Here is an 11,904-nt window from a genome sequence, read left to right as displayed (position 1 = left end):
TCAGACCTATTCAGAGACTCACCCTGATCGACTGGCATGCCAGCGTGGACTAGCTTTAGCTTATCACGCAAACAACCAAGTGGATAAAGCAGTGTCACTCCTAGAGCAGGTGGTGAAGATCCAGAATCAGACCCATCCAGAAACCCACCTAAACCGACTGGCCTCCGAACACAATCTTGCTGTCTGCCTCTGGGAATCGGATCGTCGGCAAGATGCAGTGCAGCTTCTGCAGCACGTCGTAGAGGTTCAACGATGTGTGCTCAACGAAGACCATCCTTCACGGCGGAAGTCTGAAGAGTGTCTGCGACAAGTTAAAGCTCAGTACAAACGGAGCAACTATCGCTGAAGCTCAGGGCGAGGGACAAAGAGATGTCGAGTAGATTTCAATGGAAGATTCGAACAACCAGGGGTCAACAGCAATGACGGGCAGCCCCTCTGAAATCTCAACCGGTCACGCTCAAAAGACACTGCTGATCCCTCAGGGGGATTGCCCGTCAATAGCGTCGAACTTGGTGGTGAGCGAGTTACGACCTCTCGCACCAACGACTTGGCCTTGAGCGGTTGTACTAATGTGTGTCTGTGTAGTCTTCACCACCTTGCATGAGCGGGACAAGGATGAAAAAGACGCCCTCAGACCGCCTGGCGGTGACTTATTGCTTAGTACTGTCCATCATACAAGTAGCCTAGATCATCCTATGTCCGAGCAGAGGCCCAGAGTGATCTCCATATGCGTCCTACGCTCCGGGACATATCTAAAGCGAAAACAAAAGTCGGCAAGGCTACGGCTGTCCAGGGGGTGGTTGTTGGCCCTTGCCCAAGAGTCTACAGTATGGGCCCCCGGGGGTTCGTTCGAGGCGCGGTACGAATAGAAGAAAACCTCTGCAACAGCTTCCACTCATGTAAGTCACAGGTGATTTACATCTGCGTGCATTTGGACTACTCAGCGTTGGTTGACACCTGAAGCCAAAAGGCTGAAGGGAGCTACGTGTCAAAGGGAAGGGATCACGTGTGCCGGCTTGTCAACATTGAATATCTTGAAGAGTTCAAGTAGAGTTGGGTTGCTGTGCAACGACGGGGTCGATGAAATCCACGGGGGAAGGACTCGAGCCTCTCAACAGGGAGGGCAGATCTACGTGTCGTGTGAGCTGCTATATGAGTTCGCGGAGGCCGCCCGTTAATTTCGTCAAGACCGTTGTTGCCAGACTACGACGTGCGAGGAACCGACAACCACCTGTTCGGAGGGTGAAGGACGGGGTAACGTGTCAGGAACATGGTGCGAGAACCACACATCTTTCAGGTAAGGACTTTTTGATTCGAGGTGAAATACCTAAACCAGCCTGATGATCTATTTCCACTATGCGTTTGCCAGCCAGCAGAGACTCTTGATCGCCTGTCTGCCGCACGCGAGCCCGTAATAGCTTCGATTTCGTTTTTTCCCTCATCAATCTCGTCCGGTTTGATGGCCATTCCCATTTCATCATGTTTCGTATGAATCAGGAACTTTTTCTTCAGAAAAAACAAAACCGAAGCCTTCCGCTCACAAATGATGCAGCTTATCGCTCTTTGGTGCTTTTGCACAAACGCCGTCAAAACTATGCAAATGCTTTGAGTGAGTCCCCACTGGTAATCATTTCCGGTGCAGAACAGATCCGATCCGCCATCCCAGCTTCTCTGCTATGCCCAGCTTCGTTGCAAGTCGTTATCGCAACTGAAACAAAGTCTATCGTTTGGTTGGTCTGTGTCATCAATCATGTGTATCCTTGGAAGAAAAGCGGCAAAACTTTTGGTTGGTCGTCAAAACTTTCATCGCCGCATCTCTTCACATCATCCACATGCAAGGACGCAGTCCGGTGCGAGGGCCGGGCAGGGCCGTTGCCGAACAAATCGCTGCTTCTCGTTGAGTTGAGAAGCCTCGACATCATGGGGTATCTGGAAATCGATCGGAAAAGCCAACGCTGTCTATCGTCTTTATCATGCTGAGTCGGGAATGCCGAAAGGAGGTGTCGCTCGTAAGCCTCGAATTGCCCACAAGAAACGCCGGGTCGAAAAAATGCATGGATGCGTCAAGCTGGACGCTTTGTCGTGCCGTTGGCAGCGACGGTCGCAATCGAGCGACAGGTCGTCTACCACCACGAGGAAGGCCCCTGGGAACCGCCAGGGTTGCCATAGCCACCTCCACCATAGCCGCCGCCGTAGGAAGGAGCAGCGCCGCCCATGCCGCCACCACCGCCATAGCTACCACCACCGCCATAGCCGCTACCACCTCCGAAGCCACCACCATAAGATGGAGGGCCACCACCCATACCACCACCCATGCGACGCATGTCGCGAGTCGCAGCACTACCACGGCCACGACCACCACCGCCGCGGCCACGACCGCCACCAAAGCCAGAACTCTCGCGAGCAATGTTCTCCAAGAAGCTGGGAACATCCTGGTGAGCCTCCTTGAGAAGCTCGATGAGGTCCCGGACAATACCACGGTTGCCACGGTTGAAGAAGGCAGTAGAAAGACCAGTGTTACCAGCACGACCAGTACGACCGATACGGTGAACATAGTCGTCAATGTCAGTAGGAAGATCGTAGTTGACGACATGCGTCACATTAGGAATGTCCAAACCGCCTAAAGGATCGTCAGTCAGTATTTGAGTAGAGCTGGAGGGCACCAGCAAACAAGTAGGGCCGGAGGGCAGAGACAGAGAATGGGGGGCAGTGAAGGCCATGGGTCTGCATATGAGTAGGCCAGGAGGGCGCCTGCAACTGAGCAGAGCCGGTGGACAGAAATGTGAAATTGGGGCAGGGGAGGGACTTACGAGCAGCAACAGCAGTGGCCACCATGATGGGGCAGCGACCGTTGCGGAAGTAGTCAAGAGCGCGCTCGCGCTCGCGCTGGGTGCGATCACCGTGAATGGCGGTGGCAGGGAAGCCTTGGTTGATCAAGAAGTCGGACAGGGTGTCAGCCATGCGCTTGGTCTCAACGAAGATCAGGGTGAGGCCTCCGGCATGAGTGTGGAGAATGTCGAGAAGAACAGAGCGCTTGTCATGATCCTCAACATACTCGATCTTCTGGGTGATGTTCTCGGAGGTGGAACCGACACGGCCAACGGACAAGAACACGTAGTCCTTGAGGAAGTCGCGAGCCAAGAGCTGGATATCACGAGGGAAGGTGGCCGAGAACATGAGAGTCTGGCGGTCTGCCACAGGAGGCATATCTTCGCCCTCAACAATGCGGCGAATCTGAGGCTCGAAACCCATGTCCAACATGCGATCAGCCTCGTCAAGAACCAGGTACTTGATGTTGGCAAGGGAGATGCGTCCACGCTCAATCAGATCGACGAGACGACCAGGAGTAGCGACGAGCAGATCGCAGCCACGCTCAATGGAGCGGAGCTGAGTGCCGATATCAGCACCACCATAGACGACGCAAGGACGGACCCAAGAGCGATAGGCGAACTTGCGAGCTTCATCGAAGATCTGAGAAACCAACTCGCGAGTAGGAGCCAGGATCAAAGAAGTTGGGAAAGCCTTGCGCTGGCGGAAGCCGCCACCGGAGGGAGCACCGGCGCTTGGGCCGTTCTGGAAGGCCTGAGACAGGATAGGGAACAGGAAACCACCAGTCTTGCCCGAACCAGTCTGGGCACAAGCCATGAGATCTCGGCCACCCATGACGATGGGAATGGAGTATTTCTGCACTGGCGTAGGAACGGCGTAACGAGCCAGAGCGATGTTGCTGATGAGGTGGTCATCAAGAGGAGGGTTGGTGAAGGTGGTGACTGGCTCTGGGACACCTTGACCAGAGGCTTCGACGGGAATGTCGTCGTAGTTGGCGAAGTTGATACCAGTCTGAGCTTTGGAAGGATCATTGGGGATACCGAAGAGCTCACGCTCGGTCTTGGGGTTGGAGGGGCCTGGGATATGTCGACCATCGCGCCACTGGCCGTCACCAGAGCCTCCACTGCGACCGCCACTGTAGCCACCACCGCCAGAGTAACCGCCGGAGTGGTGACCACCGGGAGCACCGTAAGCGTTGGGGTTGAAGGCACGAGGAGCCTGGCCGTTCCAGCCGTTCTGCTGGGGAGGACCGTTTGCAGCGGGACCGGGACCGGGAGCGCCACCCCATCCACCACCGCTGCTGCCGTTGCTAGCCCAAGCGCTTCCGTTGAGACCAGCAGCACCGGGGCCAGGAGCAGGTCCTGCGCCATCCATGTTATCCATAGGAGGGGGACCGCCGCCGCGGCTGCGGAGGTGAGGAGGAATGTAGGCGGGGCGACCACCAGGCATGCCGCCGTTCTGGCCAGCGTGCTTGGACTCGTTGAGGGAGAGGCCGTTCATGTTCAATTGATCAGCCATATTGGCGGTATTGACTTGGTCTGGAAAAGACACGTTAGTTGCTTGCTTTTCCAGGTTGGGAGGCAATTGTTGTTCTAGGCTGAAATGGATGGCGATTTTAGGAGAGATAAGGAGAAAGACAAGTGTTAGCGAGTGCGAGGATGACGTACACTTTCTGAAGGATTATGTGGTACGAGTCTCGATGTCGATAGGTTTCTTCAAAGGCTGAAGACAGTATTTGCGGGAGTTGCGTAAGTCGGAAACCTGGCGTCTGGACCAGTAGGTTGAAGTCTGCAGCAACCTTCAAGTTGCAGATAGAAGTGAGAGACAACAATAACGCCTCTCCAAGTCTATCCGAAGTATGATGAAGAAAGACACAAACTGAAAAGACCGTGATAACAAGTCGGTAGAGTATGTGAGTGTTGGACGGAGGTGTTGGTGTGAGGGAAAGGAAAACGAAAACTTCGTTAATAAAAAGCGCAGGCCGCAGAAAAGCCCAACCAGGCCTAGAGACTTTTGCCTCACTACCGTGACTCCACTATATCCTAATGGAGTTTAGCGCCCGGTCTCGCGTGTCTGCGCCTCTGAATGCTGGAAGACGAAAGAAACGTTCGAAGCATTATTCAGAATCGAGTAAATTCTGATTGTGACAAGGACTTCTATGGCAGTACCTTCTCCTTCATGATATTCTTGTTGTTGCCACGCCTGGCAAGCCACATCAGACCCATCAGTACGACGATGAGACCAAGGAGCCCTTGCAGGTATACGAAGGAGAAGCCGTCCTCAGAAGGATGAGCATCAACAGCAGGTTGCTCCTTGTGCCCTTCTTCGTCATCCACCTTCCCGTCACTCGTGGTTTCGTCCTCATGCGGAACATATTCGGGGTGAGCGTCAGAATACTCTAGACCAGGGTCAGCTCACCGCCTCTAAAAGAGAGCAGCAGTGTCCTGCCCTGGACTAGAGTTCGACATGAATACCTTCTTCTGGGACCTCCAGTTCACCGCTCTTCTTGATCTTGATAGCCACCTTGGGCTTATCTCCCGCGCCCTTTTCGCAGTTCTCAATCTTATCAACGACGTCGTAGCCCTCCAGCACCTCGCCGAAAACGACGTGCTTGCCATCGAGCCAGGAGGTGACGACGGTGGTGATGAAGAACTGAGAACCGTTGGTGTCGCGGCCGGCGTTGGCCATGCTGAGCAAGCCTTTCTTGGTGTGCTTCAGTTTGAAGTTCTCGTCCTCGAAGCGGTCGCCGTAGATGGACTTGCCACCGGTACCATCACCCTTGGTGAAGTCGCCGCCCTGAATCATGAAGCCCTTGATAACGCGGTGGAAACCAGAACCCTCGTAGCCGAAGCCCTTTTCGCCAGTAGCAAGGGCACGGAAGTTCTCAGCAGTCTATAGAGCATTAGTATAGTCTTCATACCGCGGTGGCAGCACATACCTTGGGTACAGTCTTGCCATAGAGACCCAGAACGATTCTTCCAAGCTCTTGATCGCCCTGTTGCATATCAAAGTAGACCTTGTGGGTGATCTTGGGCCCCTTGACTGCCTCTGCGGAGTTGGCCATGTACATGAACATGATGGCTGCAACGAGCATCAGCACGCTCGTGAATTTCTTGAAGGTCGCCATATCGAATGCTAGATCCTCAAACATCGACTAGAGGGAGGGTAACGTAGATGGGATCTCAGTGGGGTGGCAGAGCAAGAAGAAGGAGCTCCGAGTTCGACAGATCTCAATTGCTGCGGCCGAGGGGTAGCGAAAAGTGGATCGGGAACGGCTCCACCAGCACCTATCTAAGTACGACCATATTCCAACGCGGATGCAGGTACAGTAATTAATGGTCGAGGTCAATGCAGAAGTCTGATGAAGTGAACTTTTTATAATTGGTACAGGATGATTGCTCGGCGATATGAAGACTCTAAAGTATCGCCATGAGCGAAAGTTCAATTGCTCGCGTTATGCCATCTAAAAATCATGCTAATCCATCAGAAGAAACATTGTCGAATTTATGCCGTCAGCTGTCCATGCATCACATAAAGTCATCGTCACCTAGCCCGTCATCGTCGTAAGCAGTGGTGTCTGCCGTGCCACGGCCCATACTGCGGTCTGCCGAAAGAGTTGTCTTGCCTTTGGCCTTAGACTTCTTGCCACTGTCCTTTGCTTTCTCTTCCTTCATCTTCTCGTTGCTCAGTGCCGTTAGAGCGGAGGCGACCTTCTTGATATCGGTGCTGCTCATATCTTGGCAAACACTTTTGGCGAAGTTAGGCATCCACAGAGCGAAGTGGGGTTTTGAGGTCGAGGCTCGAATGAGTGGCACAAGAGCCTCAGAGAGTGTATCGAACTGCGACTTGGTGCTTGGCTTGAATAGTGACAGTGTCGACAAGTCTATCGCTTGACCAGCAGTGTTGGGATCAGCCACAACAGTGGCCTTATTGCTAGCCTTCTTGTTGTTTCGCAAATCAACGTCGCCAAACAAGTCTTGGGCGTGATGAAGATCACCTTGCTTTTCTTGCGCTTTGAGACGAGCGCGCTTCGCAGCCTCATCCTCCTCTTCCGAGGACTCCTCGTCTTCTTGTTCGCGTCGTAGTCGTGCGGCTTCGCGGTGCTCTTCTATCCTCTGCGCCTTACTCTTCTTGTTGGCTGCAGCAATCGCGTCGGCTTTGGCCTTAGCCTCAACAGCTTTCTTGGCCTTTTCTCTTTCCACATCGCTATCAGGCTCCTCGTCCCAATTGTCCGCTACATCACTTTCTTCCTCGTCGTCAAACTTTCGGCGGACGGGGGCTACCACAGGCTGCGGCACGTCATCTTCGGACGATGACTCTTCGGAGGACGAGGCGTCTAGACTACGGTCAGTGTGTGGTTCTTTTGGGGGTGTGCACGAGGTCGTTGACTAGTGACGAAGAGGACATGCTGTCCGGGCACCAAAGGGGGGGGGAAAGACATGAGGGACACATACCCCACTGCGCCTTGGGCGGCATATTTGATGTGCGCAAACGTATTCAGTCGCTTGATTTTGACTTGGAATGTAGCGTAGTCGAATCGGCTGCAGTGTCTTCGGGCGACAAGTGTTGAGAGTAGTTACTGGGAGAGAGATAGAATGTTTGTGCGGGAAGGCAAAGTGGGATATGACGGAGTCAGGCTGCGCTAGGCAGGAGCATGAACTTGCATGCGAATTGACATGTGATTGGTTGGACGCATTGCTACCCGAGCGCAACTTTTTCGCATGTGTATCTAAGTGGTCTGCTTTCCGCTTGTCCAGCAATGGCTGTCGAGAACAGGCCTTCGGTACAACGATCTTGGCCGCGGAGTCAGATCTAAGTATTGGCTCAATTTGCAGGGTGACCTAATACTCGGAATGACCAGATTAAGACTTGATAGTTTGATTTCGACTACTGTCTTTGCTGAGCTTGTTAATCATACTCTCGTTACATCTATCTGGTGCAGCTACTCCCTGCTGAACAGAGTGCGTGCAGTCCATCGTACGACACTATCATCTCATGTGCTTTTTGAATCCGCTCGCTACTCCATAAAGAAACTAGGCTCCTCGAGAATTAGGTGCGTGCTATCGTTGACCGAAGCTTACAGGTTGACAGACTTGCGGAAGTTGGAGCCAGCGTAAATAGCGTTGGCACCCAGCTCCTCCTCAATCCGAAGGATCTGGTTGAGCTTGGCTAGACGCTCAGAGCGGGCCGGGGCACCCGTCTTGATCTCGCCGGCACGCAGACCAACCACGATGTCGGCAATGGTGACGTCCTCGGTCTCGCCGGAGCGGTGAGACACCATCACACCCCAACCAGCCGCGTAGGAGTCCTTGGCTGCCTGGATGGACTCAGTAAGGGTGCCAATCTGGTTGACCTTGAGCAGGAGAGCATTGCAAGCCTTAGCGTCAATGGCACGCTTGATGCGGATAGGGTTGGTCACGGTCAGATCGTCACTAGAATGGTCAGTAAGGACAGATGTACGAGAAGATTGCCAACATACCCAACAATCTGGAAGTCGGAAGTCTTGAAGAAGTAGCTCCACGCCTCCCAGTCGTCCTCAGCGAAGGGATCCTCGATGCTGACAATCGGATACTTCTGGGCAAGCGACTTGTACATGTCCGCAAGTTGTTCATAAGTGATCCACTTGGACTGATCGCTCTCAGGGTTCTTGAAGTCAAGGTCGTACTTCTTCGCATCCTCCTTGTAGAATTCGCTGGAAGCAACATCCATGGCAATGTTCATCCTGCCCTCATAACCAGCTTCCTTGATGGCACTCGTGATCAGGTCCAGGGCTTCCTCGGCAGTCTGGATATCCGGGGCAACTCCACCCTCGTCTCCGACATTACCCGCAGACTGGCCGTACTGCTTCTTGGCCAATGCTTTGAGCTTCTGGTACACCTCAGCGCCCCAGCGGAGGGCCTCGGAGAAGGTAGGGGCCTGGCTGTGGGGTTCGTCAGCAAGAAAGCGCAGATCGAAATTGAAGACTTACTCAGGAACAATCATGAATTCCTGGAAGGCCAGTCGACCACCAGCGTGAGAGCCACCGTTGAGGACGTTCATGAAGGGCACGGGTAGAACATAGGGCTGCTTAGTGCCAGCAAGGTCTGCAACGTGAGCGTACAGAGGCTTGCCCTTCTGAGCAGCACCGGCTTTGGCGACTGCCAGAGACACACCGAGGATGGCGTTTGCGCCTAGGCTGGTCTTGTTCTCGGTACCGTCGAGCTCGTTCAGGAACTTGTCAACGGAGGTCTGGTCTGTAACATCAAGCTTCTTCTCGATAAGCTTGGGGCCAATGGTGCTATTGACGTTCTCGACAGCCTTCAGGACACCCTTGCCGCCCCATTTTGACTTGTCACCATCGCGGAGCTCGCAGGCTTCGTGCTGGCCGGTGGAGGCTCCGGAGGGCACGATAGCACGGTGGAGACCGGTCTCGGTGACAACGTCGACCTCGACAGTGGGATTGCCGCGTGAGTCGTAGACAGAGCGGGCGTGGACCTTGGCGATAGGCATAGCTTGTGGAATGTTAGCTGGTGAGTTCTGGTGAAGGTGCGGGACAGCGGTGGGACGCTTGGCTGCAGGCTAGAAGCTGCAGTCGACGGCAAGGTGTATTGAACGCTTACGACACCTCGCTGGCAGACATGAAAGGCTTGTGTTTGGCCCAACCATGCCACCGGCTGGCGGGGCGACTTGAAGTGTATACACTGAGTGCAAGGCGGGGTGCTAGAACTTACTGAAGGTGGGTTCGCGAAGACTTGTTGTATGTACGTGAGCTCAGTAGAAAAGAGTCAGGGTGTGTGAAAGTAGGGAAAAGTAGTAACTCGAAAAGAAAAGAAAAGCACGGCTTGTTGAGCGGACAGGTGCTTTGGTGGGGTGTCGCTACAAAAACCACTGCAAGCCGCAGTCATAGCGGGGGCTCCGATCTTCAACAACCAGCTGCCGCACAATTACTTCTGCAGGGTTCCTCCTCCGTACATCGTATTCGTGCTCAGTCAGTACAAGACTTCTTGACATAGCTTCACTCTACTATGGCAGGAGATACAGTCATACTCAGCAGCTTACTCACATTTTGAAGGTGCTTGCTGCAGCAGTCTTGCTTTGCGTTGTCCGCAGCACCGGCAGCGTTCCCGCCGGCACCACCCGAGCAGCTACCCAATGCTGCCTCAAGCCGGAACTTGTAGGGCTTAGAGCTCAGATCGACGCTTCCTAGACTCAGAAGTCAGGTACCATGGACCTGCTATTGTGGCACATGTAGCACATGTAGCAAATGTCTGTCTCGTTGCATAATACGATCTCGTGCGAAGAAAGAGGCTCCAAGAACATGTTAGCCGCGCGAGGCGACCCCCATAACTAGAGGACAGCCCAGAGTTGCCTCGAGCCTGCGTGTGGATATCGGCCAGGTCGCATCAGTCTATCGCTTTGATCAAGTACTGGAGAAGTAAAGACAACCCGGTTGCCCTACGAATGCGCGAGAAATTTGAAATGTGGCCTGTAACCCCCACCGTAGCACCATCTGGCAGTGCCTCGCAGCCCTAGTTTTCGCCGCATAGAAACTCCGCCGCCGCGTACATGTTGATGGCCTGCGCTAGCTACAACTCACTTACATCCCCCGACCGTTTCTACGCACCTTTACAAAACCATCTCGACCTTGCCTCCACAATCTATTCGTTATCGCGTCCCTGCTGGACTGTAACAGTAGCTTGGTGACACGAACAGCGCAACTAATCACCGAAGATGGATGGCAATGGAGATCCGGAGAGGCAACAGGCACTCCAACAATACAAGGAGAAGCTACTCGATTCAAGAGAATGGGAAGCCAAGTTGAAGGCGCTGCGGATGGATATCAAGGGGCTACAGAATGACTTTGAGACAACAGAAGAGAACATCAAAGCCCTACAGAGTGTTGGCCAGATCATTGGCGAAGTACTCAAACAATTAGATGAGGAGAGATGTATGCGCTTTCACCTCTTATTTATTGGGTCCAACTAACGAAAAACAGTCATCGTCAAAGCATCATCAGGACCCAGATACGTCGTCGGATGCAGATCAAAAGTCGATAAAGCAAAGCTCAAACAGGGCACGCGAGTCGCGCTTGACATGACCACCCTCACCATTATGCGCATGCTACCCCGAGAAGTCGATCCCCTTGTCTACAATATGTCATTGGAAGATCCTGGCCAGGTATCGTTCGCTGGTATTGGTGGTCTGAACGAGCAGATTCGCGAACTACGAGAAGTCATTGAGCTCCCTTTAAAGAACCCCGAACTCTTCATGCGAGTTGGTATCAAGCCACCCAAGGGCGTGCTACTGTACGGCCCACCCGGTACTGGAAAGACGCTGCTTGCCAGAGCTGTGGCCAGCAGTCTCGATACCAACTTTCTGAAAGGTACGTCCAGCTGGCTGCTTGTCCGCCATATTTACTAATTGCTTGCAGTGGTTTCCTCTGCAATCGTAGACAAATATATCGGCGAGTCTGCCCGTTTGATCCGCGAGATGTTCGGTTATGCAAAAGAGCACGAGCCATGTATCATCTTCATGGATGAAATCGATGCCATCGGTGGCCGCCGTTTCAGCGAAGGTACCTCAGCCGACCGCGAGATTCAGCGTACCTTGATGGAACTCCTTAACCAACTTGACGGCTTCGACTACCTAGGGAAAACCAAGATTATCATGGCAACCAACAGACCCGACACTCTTGATCCTGCGCTACTGCGTGCAGGACGTCTAGATCGCAAGATCGAGATCCCGCTGCCCAACGAGGTGGGCCGATTGGAGATTCTCAAGATTCATGCAGCTGGTGTTGTGACCGAAGGCGAGATCGATTTCGAAAGCGTGGTGAAGATGAGCGATGGTCTGAACGGTGCTGACTTGAGGAACGTGGTCACGGAAGCTGGTCTCTTCGCCATCAAGGACTTCCGAGATGCTATCAATCAGGATGACTTCAACAAAGCGGTCCGCAAGGTGGCGGAATCCAAGAAGTTGGAGGGCAAGCTCGAATATCAGAAGCTGTAGGATGGGCCTCCTCGTGATTGCATTTGCGTATGGCGAAAATCGGTGGTGTATAACACGGCACGGTTATTCTGCAGGACCGCGGTGTTG

At 53.5% G+C, this 11,904-nt stretch overlaps 5 protein-coding genes across 5 annotated transcripts; 1 reads left to right on the top strand and 4 right to left on the bottom strand.

The window, feature by feature from the left end:
- Positions 1–2,123: 2,123 nt before the first annotated feature.
- HMPREF1541_06582 (ATP-dependent RNA helicase ded1) lies at positions 2,124–4,347 on the bottom strand (the record flags this gene model as incomplete). Its single annotated transcript, XM_008720913.1, has 2 exons — positions 2,124–2,620; positions 2,811–4,347. 2 exons carry the CDS (start codon positions 4,345–4,347, stop codon positions 2,124–2,126), a joined length of 2,034 nt encoding a protein of 677 aa, XP_008719135.1.
- A 936-nt stretch (positions 4,348–5,283) lies between these two features.
- On the bottom strand, positions 5,284–5,956 carry HMPREF1541_06581 (peptidyl-prolyl cis-trans isomerase B; the record flags this gene model as incomplete). Its single annotated transcript, XM_008720912.1, has 2 exons — positions 5,284–5,721; positions 5,768–5,956. 2 exons carry the CDS (start codon positions 5,954–5,956, stop codon positions 5,284–5,286), a joined length of 627 nt encoding a protein of 208 aa, XP_008719134.1.
- A 400-nt stretch (positions 5,957–6,356) lies between these two features.
- On the bottom strand, positions 6,357–7,305 carry HMPREF1541_06580 (uncharacterized protein; the record flags this gene model as incomplete). The annotated part of the gene is made up of 2 exons (XM_008720911.1): positions 6,357–7,165; positions 7,284–7,305. The coding sequence occupies 2 exons, from the start codon at positions 7,303–7,305 to the stop codon at positions 6,357–6,359; spliced, it is 831 nt and encodes a 276-aa protein (XP_008719133.1).
- Positions 7,306–7,906: 601 nt separating this feature from the next.
- Positions 7,907–9,318, bottom strand: HMPREF1541_06579 (enolase; the record flags this gene model as incomplete). Its single annotated transcript, XM_008720910.1, has 3 exons — positions 7,907–8,261; positions 8,309–8,749; positions 8,798–9,318. The coding sequence occupies 3 exons, from the start codon at positions 9,316–9,318 to the stop codon at positions 7,907–7,909; spliced, it is 1,317 nt and encodes a 438-aa protein (XP_008719132.1).
- Positions 9,319–10,539: 1,221 nt separating this feature from the next.
- On the top strand, positions 10,540–11,817 carry HMPREF1541_06578 (26S protease regulatory subunit 10B; the record flags this gene model as incomplete). The annotated part of the gene is made up of 3 exons (XM_008720909.1): positions 10,540–10,756; positions 10,805–11,191; positions 11,240–11,817. The coding sequence occupies 3 exons, from the start codon at positions 10,540–10,542 to the stop codon at positions 11,815–11,817; spliced, it is 1,182 nt and encodes a 393-aa protein (XP_008719131.1).
- Positions 11,818–11,904: the final 87 nt, after the last annotated feature.

This window comes from Cyphellophora europaea (assembly GCF_000365145.1).
Source record: "Cyphellophora europaea CBS 101466 unplaced genomic scaffold supercont1.6, whole genome shotgun sequence".
In the NCBI taxonomy this organism is placed as follows: Eukaryota; Fungi; Ascomycota; class Eurotiomycetes; order Chaetothyriales; family Cyphellophoraceae; genus Cyphellophora; species Cyphellophora europaea.
The sequence above is the reverse complement of the archived record's forward strand: the minus strand, read 5'-3'. Positions and strand labels throughout refer to the sequence as shown.